The sequence below is a fragment of the Conger conger genome, chromosome 13, assembly GCF_963514075.1.
Source record: "Conger conger chromosome 13, fConCon1.1, whole genome shotgun sequence".
Taxonomy (NCBI): Eukaryota; Metazoa; Chordata; class Actinopteri; order Anguilliformes; family Congridae; genus Conger; species Conger conger.
In genome coordinates this window covers 30,118,946-30,139,018 of record NC_083772.1, presented here as the reverse complement: position 1 = coordinate 30,139,018, position 20,073 = coordinate 30,118,946, and the positions used below count along the sequence as shown (strand labels likewise).

The window sequence follows — 20,073 nt, the reverse complement described above, 5'->3', positions numbered from 1 at the left end:
TAGAGTGCTGCTCTGAGGCTCTGGTTGGCCCTGTGTAAACACACAGCTGTGCCTGTGTGACTCATAACTGTCACAGTTACACAGGTCAGTCGCGTCCCCAGCCCTGGTCTCATCTGCTGCCACACACTCACATTCTCCCAGCGCGCCCTGGTGTGTGTGTGTGTGTGTGTGTGTCAGCGCTATGCAGGAGTGCTTGTGTGTCTGCGTCAGCGCTACACAGGGATGTGTGTGTGTGTGTGTGTGTGTGTATTACAGTAGTACGCAGGGATGTGTGTGTGTGTGTGTGTGTGTGTGTGTGTGTGTGTGTGTGTGTGTGTGTATTACAGTAGTACGCAGGGATGTGTGTGTGTGTGTGTTACAGTAGTATGCAGGGCGGTGTGTGTTTGTGTGTGTCAGCAGTATGCAGGGATGTGTGTCTATGTTACAGTAGTACACAGGGATGTGTGTTTGTGTGTGTGTGTGTGTGTGTGTGTGTGTTACAGTAGTACACAGGGCGGTGTGTGTTTGTGTGTGTGTCAGCAGTATGCAGGGATGTCTGTGTGTTTGTGTGTGTGTGTGTGTGTGTGTGCGTGTGTGTTACAGCAGTACGCAGGGATGTGTGTGTGTCAGTGATGTTTTATATCCAGCTGTGGGCTGTGAAGCTCTCTCCCCAGATCCCATAAGCCCTAATCAGCACTGACTATCCCATCCACTCACCTCGCCCGGACAGCTGGGAAAAGTTCCCATTTCACCTGCTGTTTCACGCCTCTCCCCAGGAAAGCTCCTCTTGACCTTTCTTTAGATTGCTTCCGATCCGCTAGTTTAACTGCCATTTATACACAGTTTTCTCGTGAAAGAGTTTTCACAGTTCAACACAGAAAAGCAACTTAGAGGGTCAACTGCAGTGTGCATAGCTGCCGTTTAAACCTGGGGTTTAAACCCCTGGACCACTGAACTGCATTACAATTGGAACGGCTAATCCTTATTTCACAGATTTGTATAGCTGTTCCAGTTGTAATGCAGCTCTCTGGTCCAGGGTTATATCCCGAGGTGTAAACTCCAGCTACGCACACTGCAGTTAACCCTAATAGTCCACTTGTGAAAAATGCATACAAATGAAAAGCAAGTTTTTAAGAATAATGGACAGTATTTTATATCTCCACTTATAATGGTGCTCATTGCTATTTCGACAGCCATTTTAGTTGATTTATGTTCATCATTTTCTACGTGCATTATTTAACACTAACTTCCCATAAAGTGCAAAAGCTCATAAATACTTCAGGCCGTAACATGCAGGTGAATCAACAAAACAAAACATCCACACATGGAGGGGCGATCAGGTCAATATATCAGATGTCGCCCAGGTTACACACGCCCTGTCTCATATAGCGCACCCTTGTTACACACACTATCTCATGTACCACGCCCTGGTACACACACTGCCTTGTGTCCTGCTGCTGAAACTGAATCATTTTTACTCTAAAAGCCATTTTCTTCATGCGTTTTCTTTGCTTTTATTACAATCTTTTTAATGGCATTGGTTTCATTGCACAACCAAACTGCCAAGTGGACCATTACTGGTGATTTAAGCTCACCTCCCTTCCTCTCTCTATTTCAGCCACACTCCTCTCTCCCTTCTGTGGGTACTTGGCTCCTTAAATATAAGCGAGCCATGCACTGCAAGAAATGACTGTCTTACCACACGTATTATGTGTAATGACACTTTTTCTCTCGAGTTGGAAATATCAGTTTTAAATTGTAGTCTGGTTGACGAGTGAAATTTTCTTAACCCATTGGTGAATCTTGAAATGACTGAAAACGTCTTGCTTCATTGACAATATTTTTGTCTCATTTAGCATAAAAGTAAGAGAAATGCGATTTTTACGTCTCAATATAAGAGGTTTTTAGTTTTTTTGCAGTGTAGAGAATGTTCATGCAAGTGACTCACTACAATGATGCGCTCCTGGCAGCTAAGTGAGGGCGGAGAGCTAACGATAGCAACAGATAGCAGGGAGGATGAGCCTGCGTCAATGGGCTCTAAATTCAGCTTTAAAGCTGAAAATGATCAAATCCAAGAGAGTGTGTAATGTTGAACAATATAAGTGTGTCTTTACAAGTGAACAGTGTGCGCGTACTGTGTATGCGCTGGTGTGTGTGTGTGTGTGTGTGTGTGTGTGTGTGTGTACTCATGTGTGTAGATGTGCTTGTGCTCATGTGTGTACTCCTGTGTGTGTCTATGTGTGTGCGTGCACGCGTGTGCGCGCTTTGGGCTCTGTGGGGCTGTATGATTCTGCACACATGGCTGTTTGGTAGGGAGGTGCCCCCTCCCCATCTGTTCTTGTCTCCTGCAAACGCATGAATCATCAGTCCTGCAAGCGCAGGGACTTGGCTACAGAACGGCCAAACGCATCACTCACCTGCTGCACTCTCTTCATTCCTCCTCTCTATCTACCTCTCCGTTTCTCTCCCTCCATATCTTTCCTCTCACATCCTAAATATCGCACCTCGTCCTCTGCCGCCTGTCTGTAGCACCAAAGTGGAAGGGAAAGGGGAGTAGAGCTGTGTTTGGGACACGGCGAGACAGATGGAGAGAAGAAGAGAGGTCTTGGCATGTCACAGTCATGGTTGCCACGGTGACACACATACAGTAAATTCCTTATTGAAGCGGGAGTGTGGCGGAACCTTTGCGTTCTGCTGTAAGGAATGATAAACCATGGCTGGAAATGTCGACGCATGAAAGGCCCCATCAGAATGTATGCGCGTGTTCTCTCGCCATATTGAAGGTTGTTGAATAAAATGAAGCTTAATTCTAATCTAATTCACTCTTCATAGTTTCCTCGCTGTTATGAGTGCACCTATGGTTTTGAGACATCAAACAGCTGTTTCTTGTGTGCATCATTTATTTAGGATTGCAAACACAATATACTTGGTGTCAAAGTATATTCATCAGGATCTAGTAGTAGCAGCAGCAGCAGCAGCAGTAGTAGTGGCAGCATTGGCATTAGTAGTAGCAGTACTAGTATTAGTTGTAACAAGAGAAGAAGTATTAATAGCAGTAGTAGTATTGGAATTTTAAAAACAGTAGTAGCAGTACTAATAACAGTACTAATAGTAGTAGTAGTAGTAGTAGTAGTATTAATAGTCGTTGTAGTAGTAGTAGCTGTATTAATAGTAGTAGTAGTAGCCGTATTAATAGTAGTCGTAGTAGCCGTATTAATAGTAGTAGTAGTAGCCGTATTAATAGTAGTAGTAACTGTATTAATAGTAGTAGTAGCCATACTAATAGCTGTAGTAGTCGTAGCAGCAGTTCTAATAGCAGAATTAGTAGCAGCGGTACTAATAGCAGTAGTAGTAGCAGTTCTAATAGCAGCTGTAGTAGCAGCAGTAGTAGTAGCTGCTGTAGCAGCAGCAGTAGTAACAGTAGCATTAGTAGTTGTAGTAACAACGGGCTGTCCTCTTATTTGTGCCGATGTTGATGTGATCCCCTGCGGCAGTGAAAGATGTGAGATTGAGAGCGCGTGAGGCGGAGGGATACAGGGCCGGATGCAGGAGGAGGTGGCCGCTCTAACTGTGCCTGTTATTGTTATCTGTCCCCAGGGTATCCCTACGCCCTGGAGCCTCCTCAGGACTTTGTATCTGGTAAAGCTCATCTTGATGAATCAATTAAAACGCATTAAACGCTTTCCTCCCCAAACTATTAATAACTGCATCAATTAAACAGCAGTGCCATCTGTCTGTGTGCGTGTGTCCTCTCTGTAGCAGTAGCAGTCAGGTTTAACTCTCCTTCCATGTTGAGTAACCACAGATACCAGCATACAGCTCTGACCTCATGACATCATGACACGGCTTTGTCAGGTCAGGTTGCTTTTCTCTTCGTGCACGGGGCGCACTGGTCTAGCTCTGAGACTTGAGACTGGTCTAGCTCTGAGACGGGTCTTTGCCTTGTATGTGTGGAGTAAAAGAAAAGCAACAGGCCTTCAGTTAAATCTCGCTACAGCTCCACCCATTCTGACCCCAGCCCCGCCTCCCATCTCTTCCCCTGCTCTCGCTCCTGTTTGTAGGGGATACGCTTCAGTCCTGTCGCCTGCTCATCACTGGAGCCAAAATGGAGTATCGGTCCAGAATCACGCACTCTCATACCTAGTATACAAGTACTCACATGTCCACACGGATGAGATGCATACACATGCACATACACATGATGTATACACACGCATACACTCACACGCATACACACACACACACACACACACACACACACACACATGCATACACTCACACGCATACACACACACACATGCATACACTCACACGCATATACACACACACATGCATACACGCATACACAGGCACATACATTCACACACGCATACATACACACACACACATTCATAGACACACGCAATAATAATTTGTAGTGACAGCAAGATATGGGGAAAGGCGCATTTCCACAATTGTTTTGTTTATAGTCTAAACAGACATTTTTATATGATCTTTTATTGTCTTGCCTTGTGCTTTTGCCTCCAGACTCCCACGCCACGTTTTATGTTTAATACCAGTGCTCTGAGACACTCTGTCTCTGGTGTTCTCCGACAATAGCTAAAAGCAAGTCTTGTGTTTGGACTTTCATTTAGTCAGATTTGTCGAATGAATTAAAAATGAAAATGAATTAAAACTGTTATTAGCTGTTAAACACCCTCAGAGACCATGCCCAGGCTGCAGATGACTGCGTGTGGCTGCAGTAATGTAGAACTCTCCAGAAATACTGCTGTATATGGAGATGGTGTACAAAGAAATGCAGCATGCCTTTTGCTGATGCTAGACTTGCAGCTTTTTATACACACACACACACACACACACACACACACACACACACACACACACGTGACCGCTCATTTGCGTTGCACCTGTGGGACAGTGGCAGTGTTCCTGTGTCTGTCACGCAGGTGAATCCTGGACATGAATCAACCAGGAGCTCCGTCATGTCTCCCCCTACCTCCTCCCTCCAGGACTCGGGTGTGTGTGTGTGTGTGTGTGTGTGTGTGGTGTGTGCAGGAAGGAGGCTACGTTCAGTCATGTTCAGCGACCTCCCCCTTTCCCTCCAGCTACACACCCCAGACAGCCTTCTGACAGTCGGAGTACAAATAATCATAAATGTGTTGAAATGTCTAAATAATTAAAAGGGAAGAAAGATTAATGTCTTTGATTAAACTGCAGGCTGACAGGGTGATCAATGCCCACCCCGTTTCCGAGACTGCTGCTGTGATTTAAAACCTCAGGCACCAAAGTTTGTTATTAATACTTTTAATTAATGATAGCAGACCTACACCAGATTAGAGATCCTTCCGTTGGTCTTTCTCTCAAGTCTCATTTCTTTTTGGGATTACTGTGACGAGTGTAGAATGTGAGTGTGGTGTAGTGTGTGTGTGTGTCTGTGTGTGTGTGTGTGTGCGTGTGCGTGTGTGTGTCTCAGAGAGATGACCCTGAAAGGGAATGGTTTCTATCTTCCGCAAATGACTTGAATGACACTGCAGGCGAAATGTCAGTCACTCTCTCACAGTCAACCTCAACAACCCATTTACCCCAGAAGCAGATGCTGCCAGTTTCATTTAAACTACTGCTGGCTAACGTGCTATACTAACCTGAAGCTATTGGCCTTACTGTTTACTACTATTTCCCCCTATGCTGTAAACGCTGTGCTAAAAATGGGGTACAAAAACGGCCATACACCATCTTAGACCAGGAAGTGAGGAGCTGAAGCCCGTTTGTTAGGGAGTGGGAGAGCGCTGTGCGGGTCTGTGCCGTGCTGAGGAGAGGAGCGTGGGGAGCAGGGCGGGTGAACGTGGCAGAGCCCCGGTGGGATGAGAGCTGATGTGAGCTGCTCACCCCCCCCGCTCTCCCTCCGGAGCTCCCTCCGGCAGATTTACGGGAAGAACCTCCGAGTGCCGGCCGGCTCGAGCCCTCAGATTCACACGCAACCTGAGGAACGCCGTTTTAATGAGCCGTTTGACGTCCCCCCTCAAAGGTTAATGACTGCGCTGAGCTGCGCTACACCAGGGCTCCAGACCTGGGGTGCTCCTGCTGCCGGGGGTAATGGGGGGGGAGGAGAGGGGCAGCCCGGTGCAGCCCAGGGGGTCTCCCCATCACCTCCCCGCCTCCCCCCTGCCCCTGCCGATCCAGGGGGGCTGTAACTCAAACGTGTCATATCATCCATCCCCTGGATTGCCATTGTAATACTAATCATGGACCCGAGAGTTTGAGGGAGGGCTTTGACACCTCAATCAATTTAGCAGCCCCACCCTGATGATACACAGCGACAGATTTTCACTTGAGGAATTTCCACACATTATCTGGGATTTATGTAGCTTGTTGAACAGGGAATTGATTACAATAGTTGGAAAGATTTGGCTAGGATACCAGGGAAACCAAACCCAATACTGTCAGGGTGTGGAACCTTTAAATGTCAGGAATTCAGTCTTGCGTTTCTCAGGTGAAACCAAATCTCTCAGTGCCCCTGTTGCTGCATTTGTTTCTGTAATGTGTCTGAAATCTGAGACCTCTACATGGCACCCTTCCCACAGACATGGATGTGGACGTTCCCGTCCAAAGTTTCCGTGGCGTTGTAGCCTGCTAGGATCAGGTGTGAGTGACACGGATCAATCCCCTGTGTGAGAGGACCTTCTCACTCTGAGGACGTTTGCTTATGGAGGCACCACTTGGGGAATTGAAGTACTTTAATTGGCTAGAATATTTCTCTACTATATGCTTACTGGGTATTGCCCCCTCTGAACTGTCTCTGCTCCCTCCCATTGGTCCGTTGTGAGACAGTTAGACAGAATTGAGCAGGGACTGCCATTTAAACCATGTACAGCAGGAGGTCTAAAAGGCGATGATGGCAGCCATATTGTTGGTGAGGTTCTGATTAACCGTGGTGTTCTGTTGGACCGCTCGGTCTGGAGAAGTTATTGGGCAGCAGGCTGTTCTGTAGGCTCCTCTACCCCCACCCTCTCTCCGTGTCTTATTCACTCCCTCTTGAGTTTGAACATGGTTGACATTTTCATTTCCTCCTCCCCCCGAAATTACTTTTTCTTATTTCGTGTTCCCACATAAAATTTTCAGAATTCATTGATGAGCAGTCTCAGGTCTCTGTCTCTCTCTCTGTTCCCCCCCCCCCTCTCTTTCCCTCTTTCACTCGCTCTCTCTCTCGGCCACATACGCACACACAAACGCGCAGGTACGGCCACACACACACACACACACAAATGTGCAGGCACAGCCACTCACACACGCACACCGACACACACAAACGCGCAGGTACAGCCACACACACACACACACACACACACACACTCTCTCCTGGGGGTCTCTCAGGAGGTATGACTCACAGGTACACACGGAGCTCACTGGAGGGGGAGAAGGTGTTGCTATGACAATGGGATGTTGTCATTCATTGCGGGGCGTGTTGTAGCAGAATTGATCGTGTCCTGCGTGCGTGGGTGAGAGGGTCAGGGGCTACTGCTGTCCTCAGTCAGATAGATCGGCTTGTTTATCTAATTTACACGTTTGCGCGCGCGCTTGTGTGTGTGTGTGTGTGTGTGTGTGTGTGTGTGTGTGAGAGAGAGAGAGAGTGAGAGAGTCTGTGTGTTAGTGCAGAGGAACACACACAGAGGCACACACACACATGCACACAGATGAATGCTCAGACAGGTCTGGTGTGCTTAGTTTCTGGTGCAGCATTAGGGAGGTAGCAGCCCTTGAGCTGGGAGCGATGGGTATCCACTGTCCCCTTTGCTAAGTGGAGACCGCTGGTCTCAGGCCAGGCTAGAGGAGACGGGTGTAATGAGATTTTCAGGGACAAACCCTCTCCACCCCTCTGTGAGTCTCAATCACCACACAGTGGGTCAGACAGATACACTTTCACCTGCCTAGTTCAAAAAACAAAGACTCAAACAAAACAGACCCATTAGGGGACTGCCGTCATCCGCAGCTGTCCAAGAATGCCCAAGACCATTGTCCGTGCGTGCGTGTGCGTGCGTGTGCGTGCGTGTGCGTGCGTGTGCGTGCGTGTGCGTGCGTGTGCGTGCGTGTGCGTGCGTGTGCGTGTGTGTAGGGGGGTGGTGGGGCGCTACCGCTGATTCCTGATTATGGTCCGCAGTCCTAGGGGCTCTTTGTAGCTCGGTCCCATTCAGTTAAATGTGTATGTGTGTGTGTACGTACGTGTGTGTGTGTACGTACGTACGTACGTGTGTGTGTGTGTGTACGTACGTGTGTGTGTGTGTGTGTGTGTGTGTGTGTGTGTACGTGTGTGTACGTGTGTGTACGTGTGTGTACGTGTGTGTACGTGTGTGTACGTGTGTGTACGTGTGTGTACGTGTGTGTGTGTGTACGTGTGTGTGTACGTGTGTGTGTGGTTATTGCAGATTGCTGGTTGCGGTCTGCAGTGCTGCAGGCTCTTTGTAGCTCGGTCCCACTCAGTTAAATGTGGACAGTGTAACCATTAGCTGATGAATTCTGTCACTGAAGGTTAATGAAATGCCTATCGCTCTGAGGCCTGGTGTGGGCAGGCTTCCTGTGTGCTCCATTCAGAGAGCTGCTATGTATGCTCCTGGCTGTGTGGATACCTCCAGCAGCAACGTCCCAGTGCCCTGTGGGACCTCCACAGCGTACAGTAGGGCTGTGTAGCTCATTAATGTAGCCTGTGGGTTTACCTCAGGAATACGGTTTTAAGTGTAGTCAGCCTGCCTCATGGGCTTAGTCTAGAGCGGGAGTATCCAATCTTTTCTGAACAGGGCCGGTGTAGGTGCAGGATTTTCTTTTAGTCATCAATCAAGACCTTGAGTAGAATCAGAGGTTCTAGTGCTGTAGTGGGCCATTTTGTATATGACTCCCCTGGTCTAGAGACAGACCCCTACTGTCTGTGAACATGACCTTTCACTCCAAGTGATTCTGACTGTTGGTCTCCTTCTCAAATACGAGCCTGCACTCATATTATGCAGATTATTTAACTGTTCAGTTCAAAAACCAAAGAATAATTTAATCTCAACAAGTATTTTAGTCTTGTATCGACTTTCTTTTTCTTTTTTGCAAAATATTTCCAGTGAAGTCTGACTCATTTCAAGATCTGCTAATGGGGTAAAACATTTCACTTGTCAATGGTAGCTTAAAACAAGCGAATATTTTTTACTTGAGAGAAAAAAATAAGATCTTAAGTCTTCTTGCAAAACTAAAACGCTTGTTAAGACGGTAAATTTTTGCAGTGCTGTGCAGATTACCGTTCATACACAGAGCGCCAGCTTTCTGGACTCATTATGATTTAAAGACTTGATGGAGACTCCATCAGTTTACACCAGAACACCGCAACAGCATTCATTTTAGCCTCCTATATGTACTCATGTACCCAACTCTACCTGTGATTCAAGAGCTCTGAGGTTTGATCGCTCTGTCTGAGCTGTTGGAACTTCATTACCATGCAAGGACACACCATACACCTTGTACACAAGCATCAGGTTTACATCACATTTACATTAGGGTATTTACATAGATCTACATAAACATCCTGTTTACAGCCGCATTAAGAATGAGGCAAGGGCCAGTGTGAAAGCGTTCTCCTTTTAGGTTTGCCTGTATTTCATAATTTCAGACCATCACCTTCATGTGTGAATTCAAATCTCATGGTTTCCACGTGGCTCACACACACACACACACACACACACACACACACACACACACACACACACACACACACACACACACACTTGTAGTACACTCTTTTACAGGAGTGTGTCAGTGCCCTGTGAGGGAGGGTCACTGCTCACCTCTCTCTGACACCCTCTCTCTCTCACACACCCTCTCTCTCTCTCACACCCTCTCTCTCTCTCCTTCACACCCTCTCTCTCTCTCTCTCTCACACCCTCTCCCTCTCTCTCACACCCTCTCTCTCTCTCTCTCTCACACCCTCTCCCTCTCTCTCACACCCTCTCTCTCTCTCTCACACCCTCTCTCTCTCACACACCCTCTCTCTCTCTCACACCCTCTCTCTCTCTCACACCCTCTCTCTCTCTCACACCCTCTCTCTCTCACACCCCCCCTCTCTCTCTCTCTCGACACCAATAATATGCTGCACACATGCACACAGATGGACACACATAAGCACACACCCATAAAAGAAAATGGATGACACCTTGATGCTGCTCATTGGGAATGGGATTATGGCTCCAGATGTCAACATGTGGAGGCTGTTGAGGAAAATGATGTTGTTCAGCTGCTCTCCCGTGAACCGTGACATAACACTGATGGAGTCTCTCATGTGCAGAGGAGAGGGACACGGAGAATGGGCCCCTGTGTTGCACTTGTGTGTGTGTGTGTGTGTGTGTGTGTGCAATACTATTTATGCCATTTGATTCCCTCAGAAACTGTACGATCCATGATCAGCAATACGATGTTCAGGCCATGACAGGCTGCAGTAACACAGTGTGTCAGCTGGGGGCAATGTGGAGCAAGCCCTGCTCAGACCCAGACATTAGAATCAGTCAAAACAGCAGACCCGTGTGTACTCCTGCCCACTGTAATATGGCTCTTTACACAGAGAGAGAGCCCTCATGACCTTCAGCCTAATGAGCCCTCATCCCCATCTCTAGTTCCTCACTTGTGTGCTTGGCACTTGGTTTGTCTCTTGCCGTGATGAGCAGTGCCCTGGACGGATTCGGCAGCGGGACGCTGAGAATAGGGGCAGGAGACAAATAAAGCCATTACCAGGGGAGAACCGCACAACTCTCTCTCTTTCTGTCTCTCTGTCTCTGTCTCTCTCTCTCTCTTTCTGTCTCTCTGTCTCTGTCTCTCTCTCTCTCTTTCTGTCTCTCTGTCTCTCTCTCTCTTTCTCTCTCTCTCTCTCTCTCTCTCTCTCTTTCTCTCTCTCTCTCTCTCTCTCTCTCTCTCTCTCTCTCTCTCTCTCTCTCTCTCTCTCTCTCTCTCTCTCTCTCTCTCTCTCTCTCTCTCTCTCTCTCTCTGTCTCTCTGTCTCGCTCACACATATTACCTGAGAAAGGATGCATTCTGTAGCCATGGCAACCGCAATTAGAAGCTGATGGCGTCGCCGTGCTTTTTCTGAAACCAGACGATGAAACAATCAGAGGGAGAGACAAGGGAGGCGTTCAGTTCCATAAAGCGAAAAAAGAACAATTAATTATTAAACTTTCACCCCGATCATCCTGCCCTCTCATAACTGCCCCCAAAAATATGAGAGAGAAGCCCTAGTTCAACCCCCTCCCCCCCCCCGTCCGTCCGTCCGTTCTCCTCTTAGAGCCTAATGTTGTCAACTCAGAGCAGTGTACTTATAATATTCTACACACATAGCTGCTGATTTGTCAAGCGCTTTCTTTTGCTGTCTAGCAATTGAAGAATGACGGAGAGAGTGGGTGCATACTGTAAGAGGGTGTGCTTGGGGTTTCAATTGGGCGTGAAATTTCGGTGGCTGACCTGACCAAAATAACAGAGTTGTTGATCATCAGTCATAACATTATACACCACTTCCCCACCTAACCATTTTTCATTTTAGGGCTCCTGCTGTCGTCAATAGACCGGTTATCAACGTGGAACCAAAACATTATATTATACAGAACGGAATTGAATGGATTCAAATAGGCACCCTTGATTAAAAAGTCAAAGTGAAAAAGTAGATAATGCCCAGTTCCTTGAACATTTCACAGAAATGTTGAGCTTCGGCTCAAACGTGGGCAGACAAACTCTGGCCCGGCTGCCAAGCTTTGCTTCCAAGGCCTGCAAAATGGCATATTGGTGCCTTTCGTCCAAGTGAAACAACAAACGTAGCTCGGTTAAACATCGTCTGTTTTATGATGCAAAGAAAATGATCCAAATTGGCTTGTTTGTACAATTTAACCAAATTTAACTCGCATTATGGCCTAATTCACTGAGAAAGGAGGGAACTTGTAGCCTATTCACACATGCCTCGGCTATTTGTTGTCATGTAAAGGCCAAATGTGAAAATGCTATTCTCTAAACTCTCGTGGGGAGATGTTAAAGAAAGAGGGGAGAGATGAATGAGTGTATAGAGCGAGGGATGGAGGGAGAGGACAGCCTGGTGTCTACAGCTGGTCAGTGGGTGGGAGAAAATGGAGGCAGTTACAGGTCCACACTGTCATTCAGACTCACACGCACGCTCATACACACACACACACACACACACACACACACACACACATACATACATACATACATACATACATACACACATGCGCCCGCACACACACGTGCACGAGTGCACATACACATACACACACAAGCACATACACATATACACGGGTGCATATAACATGCACATACACACGCACACACATACATGCATGCACACATATGGGTGCACACATGCTTACATACATATACACACACACACACACGCACTAATATGCCCATACCCACACGCGCACGCACACACACACACACACACACACGCACACACACTAATGTGCCCATACCCACACGCGCACGCACACAGATTCTTAAACACAAATATTGCCTGCATACTCACACAAATGGTCTCCTTGTGATAATTGCTATTATGATCAGATCAGCAGAGCTGTAAATCCTCTCCCACATTCTCACATCTTATCTGATCCTGGCCAGTACTGCCAGCATAGGGAACAAGAGTGGGCCAGAGGAACAGGAGTGTGTGTGTGTGTGTGTGTGTGTGTGTGTGTGTGTGTGCGTGTGTGTCTGCGTGTGTGTCTGCGTGTGTGTCTGCGCGCGTGTCTGCGCGCGTGTCTGCGCGCGTGTACTCGTGAGCGTACGTGCATCGGCACACACGGATCGCATGGACGTGTGTGTCATCGGTTATGTAAGTGTTCGATGCTGTCGGTAGAACAGGTGTTAATTGGAGCGAGTGTTTAGCGTGATATTCCAGTGTGATTTCTCCTGTGTGCCAGGTATCGCTCTCACTGCCTATATCGAGAAACGGGCCGAAAGGAAGTGTTTATCTAGGTTATAATTCCACTTCTGCATCACTGCCTCTGCTTCCATCTGCAATCCAGCTGCTTCTGTGGCTATGTGAAAAGGTTACTGAGCATTTGAGTATCGTATTTACTTAAACAGAGCAGGTGATTGAGCTACCTTTTTAGAGGTATTGTAATTTTAATTCTATTATTATTTTTTAATGAATGGGGAGAACAAAGGTTTGTGTGTGTGTGTGTGTGTGTGTGTGTGTCTTTGTTTGTGTGTAAGGGGGATTCCTCTGAAACATCGTTTTGATGAATGGCATATTCTTGGATGGGATTTGTGTTCATGCAGGTTTGATAAATGAGACCCTTGTCTCTGATCCCGAGGAAAAGAGATGTGCTTTTGGGGAGGGAGAGGAATTGAACGGGCCAGGGGTGCAGAACAGGAGAGCGATTAAAAATCCATCACTTACTCATCGGTTGACAGGCCTATCTGTGTGGGAACCTCCCTTTCATCATCTTAAAGGAAAAAAAGAAAGAGGAAAAATGTTTGGACACTTTAAACATGACAGATTTGATGTGTTCATTAGCCTGCGGTGCTAAATTATTCACCTCTGCAGTCATGAGACGTGCTTGCAGGAACCGGACGAGAGCATGAAGTCCATCCGTTTATGTCGCCTGCATCCTTTTTGCCACCTTTCTCTCTCTTTCCCTCTCTTAATCTCTCCCTCGCTTCATCCCTTTTTCCCTCTTGGTCCCCTTGGTGTGTTTTCTGTCGGGATTAGCTGCCAGGCAATTGTTGAGCAGGTTCAGGGAGCAGGTTCTGGGAACAGGTTCTGGGAGCAGGTTCAGGGGACTGGCCAAGCCATTGCAGAGTAGTCTTCCCCAAAATAAGCCTGGCTCACATCCCTGCAGGCTTTAGCATGGACTGGGTTCCCCTCAGGCGACAGATAGGAGCGGGGGTGGGGGGATGGGGGGATGGGAGGTCAGGGAAAAGGAGGAGAGGAGAGGAGGACTGTGGGCAGATGAGGACAGTGCAGTGGAAGAAAAGCTCACCTGTTGAACCGCTCAATTCCAGCACTCTCGTCCTGGGGCCGAGGCGGGTCTGATAAAAGCCTGTCTGAAGGCTGAGATGGAGAGGAGTCACACTGGGGGAGACCGCTGAAGCGGTTTGGATTACATCTGCAGAGATTTATCTGTATGCTCCCAGACTGCTAGCAGTGTCGTCTACCGTTTACAGATGGCCCGCTGACAGACAGGCAGACAGACAGAGGCACACATACACACCTGTCGACCAGCTAAAAGACTCATTAAAGATTGATTCTCCCTTTAGCTGGGTGTTGAGAGAGGAGTGCTGCGTTTAAGACTGATGACACACACCACTGCTCCTGCGTCCTCTTCTTTCTGAGGTCAGAGGGGTAGAGTTTCCGTGCGTTTCGCGTGAAACCTGTGAGATGGAGAGATGGAAGGAGGAAAACAAATCCCTCACTCCTCCTCCCCCGATACCCCCCATAAACAATTCAACCATATTGTTTCTCTGCACCACCTCTGGATCAACACCATAGAGCTCAGGCGCCACCCAGATCAACACCATAGAGCTCAGGAACAGCCCAGATCAACACTATAGTGCTCAGAAACTGTCCAGATCAACACCATAGAGCTCAGGAGCCACCCAGATAAACACCATAGAGCTCAGGAACCGCCCAGATCAACACCATAGAGCTCATGAACAGCCAAGATCAACACTATAGTACTCAGAAACTGTCCAGATCAACACCATAGAGCTCAGGAACTGCCCAGAAATCATGCGATGTCTTACAGCCCTCAAGAATCTCCATCTGCACTGCTCTGATCTCTGACATCTCCCTTCTCCACCTTCCTGCAGCTCGGTCTCCATGGCCACCACTCCGCTCTTCCATCTCTCCCCGCTCTCTCGCTCCCCCTCTCCCAGGGAGGGCAGCAGAATGAGAATGACTCTCTCCGGGGATAATTATAGAGAAGCGTTCTCTCGCTCGCTGCCCCATACCCTTGCGCTCGTTGCCGTAGAGACGGCGGACCCCCGTGGCTCTCTTCTGTTACTTGGTGTCGGTCATTCTCACAGGTAACGGTCATGTTCTGGGACCGCGCGGTTTGTGTTCTGTCCGCCGCACCCTTCGGCCCTCTGCGGTCCACTCTGCTTGGGGTCAGGTGGTCCTAAAGTGGACATTACTCATGAGTGGGTTTACGGCCAATATGATTGTTCCTCCTGTTGGCTCACAGGTTTCGGGAACATACGCCTGTGGTGGATAATTTGACCTGCTGATAGAGCACGATGCTGGACATCAGGTGAATCATGGGTAAATTGGTATGTCGGCTGAAACAGACCCAGGGGCGGGGGTATATATGTTCATTCCTTCAGTAACACCTATTGTGGTGTGCTGTTTTTGAAAAATCCCATGAGGGCAGGGCTTGGAGCCCGTGTTGGACTCTGGGTAATGTAGTTTCTCATGCAGTGGTAAATTACACAATTGTTCTCACAGTTTCCCCCCCCTCCCTCGTTCTTCCTGCAGTCTGCACCGTCCGCTGTCAGAAGTTCCTCATCTCACGCGTGGGCGAAGACTGGATCTTCCTCATCCTCCTGGGCCTGGTCATGGCGCTAGTCAGCTGGGTGGTTGATTTCGCCATCGCCATCTGCCTGCAAGGTGAGCTGGGAAATGTTGGGTGGTGGAGCGGGGGAGAGGAGAGGATGAAGAAAGGGAGGAAAACAATGCAGCTCAGAGATAGTGGTGTGGAGAGAGGGTCCTGACAGCCATAGAGTTAGGGAAGCCATTATTCTACCCTTCTCAGTGGTAATTAGCAGCGGAACAGGGCTTCATCTCTGCAAAAGCTGACAGTTTAAAATGGAGGACGGTTGAATTGGGGTAGGCCTCTCTTCACAGGGGTGTGGTGTGGAGGACGGGGGATGCTTTCGGAGAACGGACGGGTAGGGACAGAGTGTGGGGGAGAGAGGGGGATCCAGCATCCACCGTATTGTAGTGAGACGCTCATTAAAAGTTTTGTGTGAGTGATGGTAGCCGAAAGTTTGTGTGTGTTCCTGCTGTAAGCCTCATTCCCTCTCACTGTGCTTTGGACCTGGTGCACTGGCAGCCTGGTCAGCTGCATGCTTCTTCATCAGTTGTTTAGGCAGAATAAAACCTGTGGGTTTTTTGAAGTGAGTGTATGTCTGGGAATAAGTGGCCTTTGTGTGTGTTATGTGTATATGAGTGCTTAAGTGTGAGAGCTTGCGCATATGGCTGGAATTTATGCTACAGCGTGAGTGTATTATATATGTGTTTGTGTGTATGTGCATGAGCGCTGTGTGTGTATTCATACATGTGTGTACATGTTTGTGTATATACTGTATATTTGTGTGCGTGTGCGTGTGTGTGCGTGCATCTGTGTGTGAGTGGAGCTGGTGTGCAGGCCAGTCTGCACTGCTAATGCAGCCCTAGAGGAAACCTCTCTCCATTATTTATGAGCCTCCCATAATCGCTGCTCCAGGCTACACTCTCCCCGCTTCCGCTGCTTAGACGTCCCCTGCACTGTCACTACCGTCCTGCTGCAGAGAGAGGCCCGGGCAGGACTCACTAAAACACTCTGCTTCTCCACCGCGGGAGAAAGAACTTGAGCCAGTGCAGTGACTTTGAGAGACAGAAGGGTTTTTAATTGCGGGTTGTGAGTCACTGCTGTTCTCGCTGTTGTTCTAGCTGCAATTCACTGCGAATGGCTTCAGACTGTATAATTCAGGAGGGGGTAATGACAGCTCTTTCTTGCTGGAGTGGCAGTTGGCATTTGAGGGAGACCGAGATGTGAATGGTAGAGTGGCATGAATTCGCAGGGAGTGGGCGGGGGCAGTAGCTACCCCCCCCTGCTGTTGCGGGAGGGGTGTGGGTGGGAGGTGTAGAAGGCCTCAGTTTGCGCTCCATGCACTGTGCCAATGGGAAAAGTGCCTGTCATTTAACTGAAAATGAATTCATAGGCTGTTGTCAATCAATAGCAAAATTGAACACCAAATAAGATTGACTTGCGCCCAAAACATGCAGGCGATGACATACTGTATTGTCGCATCCTCTGGTAGTTTTCCACCTCTGCGTGCCTTCCACTGTTCAGATAGTACGATTACATATATTCATAGCCTGTGGTAGGTGGCTGCCCAATGTTTTTATTTCTGATTGGCCTTTTGTAACAGGCCCCTGATGATTGACAGGCCATGCCCCAGTCATGAACCCCCAGCCCCCGTATAGACTGTGTATGATCCCGCCTTCCAGCTGATTAGGCTTTTGGCTTTCTGCCTTTTTTAGCAGCGCTGCAGATAGATGTCAGATTACATCAATACGCCAATGGAGGATGACTGCAACTGCTGTGCGCATGAGTGAGGGGTTAATGTCCCACTGGTGAAGACCGGAGTGTGTGTCCCTGGGGGGTTCTCTGTGGGTGCGTGCGTGCGTGTGTGTGAATGGAAGCGTCTTCACGGTCCTGTCTTTGTGACATGTACTTTAGCAAGACTACAAGGCTTCTATATATGTAGGTGCTGATGTGTGCTTGCATCAGCAATGTCATTTATATGGTCATTCATCCTTCCTGGATTTCCTAATCCTGTTTCCCTTTGGAAAGCCAAGGCGATACCTCCTCCTCAATACAGAATGAGAGCCACTGTGCTCTGCATGCAAAGGGAGGAGGGAGAGAGAAGAGCGAGAGACAAGAGAGCCAGAGGACCCACATTCCTCTTCAGACACACGGCTCCAGCAGGGCCAGATTCAGACACACCATTATTGCTTTCATCCATTCACTCTTAAAGAAGGTGCCTGTGGTATATTTACACTAGAGAGAGCACCTGTTTGTTTGGTGAGGCTGCAGTATTTGGTGTCAGTCCCTCGCTCTGTCTGCCTTCTGGTCTGAGGGCATCTGCCAGGAAGCTCCATGGGGGCATGCCACAGGCACTGCTGGGATGAGTGAGCTTCTACATGTGGCCGTGTCGAAAACCTTTCTGCTCCTAATCTTGTTCTCTCGCTTGCCCTTCCTCTGTGTCTGTGCGGTGAAGTTGAGTGTTGGGCAGTATCCAGACGGCTGTACTCTGTTGAGTGCTTGCGCTTGGGTGACAGACAGGCTCATTGTGTTGTATTTGGTTGTGTGTCTCTACAGCGCAGAAGTGGATGCACGGCGGGTTGGACAGTAACGTGTTCCTGCAGTACCTGGCCTGGGTCACCTACCCTGTCGTCCTCATCACCTTCTCCGCCGGGTTTACGCAGATACTGGCTCCGCAGGCTGTGGGTGAGACACGCGCAGACACGCGCAGACACGCGCAGGCACGCGCAGGCACGCGCAGGCACGCGCAGGCACGCGCAGACACGCGCAGACACGCGCAGACACGCGCAGACACACTGCACGCACACATACGGACACATACGAGGGCGCTCTGCGTTGGTGTCCTCCAGGTGAAAGCACGGTCTCTCTCCTCTTCCTCAGGCTCGGGAATCCCGGAGATGAAGACCATTCTCCGGGGTGTGGTGCTCAAAGAATACCTCACCTTCAAAACCTTCGTGGCCAAAGTCATTGGTCTGACCTGTGCCCTGGGCAGCGGAATGCCTCTGGGCAAAGAGGTACGGAATTCCTGCCAAAACTGGACCAAGCCGGTCTAATGGCACATGCACGTGCACAGATAAAGCTGTGGCCACTGTAACTCCCTCCACACAGTGTAGTCCTTGGAGTCATCAGCTTTATGTTCCCTTCACTTCTTTATAATTGGAGCTACTGTTGGCTTTTTAACATAAATAGTTAAAACAATAATTTGACAATCAGACTTTTGTTTCCACCCTTTTTTTGTAATCCATCTTTCTGGCCAAATGATCCATTTTCTTTGTTAGGGCTGAAAGCCTGGCAGTGAGGGGTTCTGGTGGTGGTGAATGAAAGGATTGGACAGGAGCACGGTGCTCAGGAGAAGGTGGCATGGTGTCACATGATGTCGGTTGTGACACTGAGACACCTCCAGGAGGTAGAGTCGATGGCCTACCGTGGGTGGCGTGTCAGTCACCGTACCTCTCTGGTGCCCTACGACCCCGTGGTGGCCCTCTCTGTCAGCTCCAGTTCCACAGAGAGACCTGGGGGCGCGCTGGCTGCAGGACGCTTATCCAGGGGCGGCCCGCTGTCTGTGTTTCTGCCATCCCTCAGTCTGTCAGTCTGTCAGTCTGTCCTGCCGTTCCCGTCAGCACGGTGGCGCAGTGGCTCGCACTGTGGCCTCAGAGCAAGAGGAACCCGGGTTCATATCCTGACCGGCGCCTTTCTGTGTGAGGTTAGCTCACTCTGCCTCTGTCTGTGTGTTAAATAAAAACCACCCGTACGGCAGAGACGCGTCCGTGCTGAAGTCATCCGAACGTCCCCCAACACCGGGGCACGAGATCACGCATGTCGCCCCCGCCCTCCGTTTCCCGCGGGAGGGAAGGGAACATTGGGTAATGGCAGGTAATCAATCACAGGGCCGCGAATGCGTCAGTCGCCCCGTTACCGCCGGCGACGGCGCGGAGCGGGCGGGCCCGGCGCAGACCGTGTGGCTGAGGCAGGCGCGGGCGCGGGGGAACAGGCCCTGGGTAATGGCTCTCCAGCTGATGATTCAGGGCTATAAAAAGAAAATGGGGGGCTTTGAACAAGTGTTGGATTTGCATCATTATTACCGCCGTGCAATCAGGAGAGCAGTCTGCCCCCCTCTCACGCCTCTCTTATTTCACGCTTTCCATCCCTCGCGCTCTCTCCCTTCTCCGTTCCTTCCGTTCTATTTTTAAAAAGCATTGTCGCCGCAGTATCATTTCTTTAAATAATTTATTTGTTTAGAATTATATGTTCATTTCACAGAGGCTCTTAGTGATTGGCAAGGGTAATGTGGCCTGACGTTCGGCAAAAACAGTGTTCACATTAAAAACAACAGTGGATGAAAACCTAAGATTAATATTGTTTACTGTATGGTGACAAACTGATTCCAAAGAACAACATTCATTTATCACCATGATTATATTTCATGTGTAGGACAGGGGAAAATTGACCGTGGTTAACATTAAGGTGAGCGAGTCTCTTATGGGTATTCATTAGAGATGGACTCACTATAAAGATAAGTGTTCGCACCGGCTGTGACAGATATC

At 48.8% G+C, this 20,073-nt stretch overlaps 1 protein-coding gene across 1 annotated transcript in view; it reads left to right on the top strand.

Annotated features, from left to right (window-relative positions):
* The window catches only part of LOC133107754 (chloride channel protein 2-like), a 112,147-nt gene that overhangs the window by 47,888 nt on the left and 44,186 nt on the right, over positions 1-20,073 (top strand). The window contains exons 3-6 of the mRNA XM_061216910.1: positions 3,577-3,618; positions 15,475-15,606; positions 18,086-18,214; positions 18,410-18,543. Of these exons, the coding sequence (XP_061072894.1) occupies positions 3,577-3,618; positions 15,475-15,606; positions 18,086-18,214; positions 18,410-18,543 (437 nt within the window). The remainder of the gene's footprint in view (positions 1-3,576; positions 3,619-15,474; positions 15,607-18,085; positions 18,215-18,409; positions 18,544-20,073) is intronic.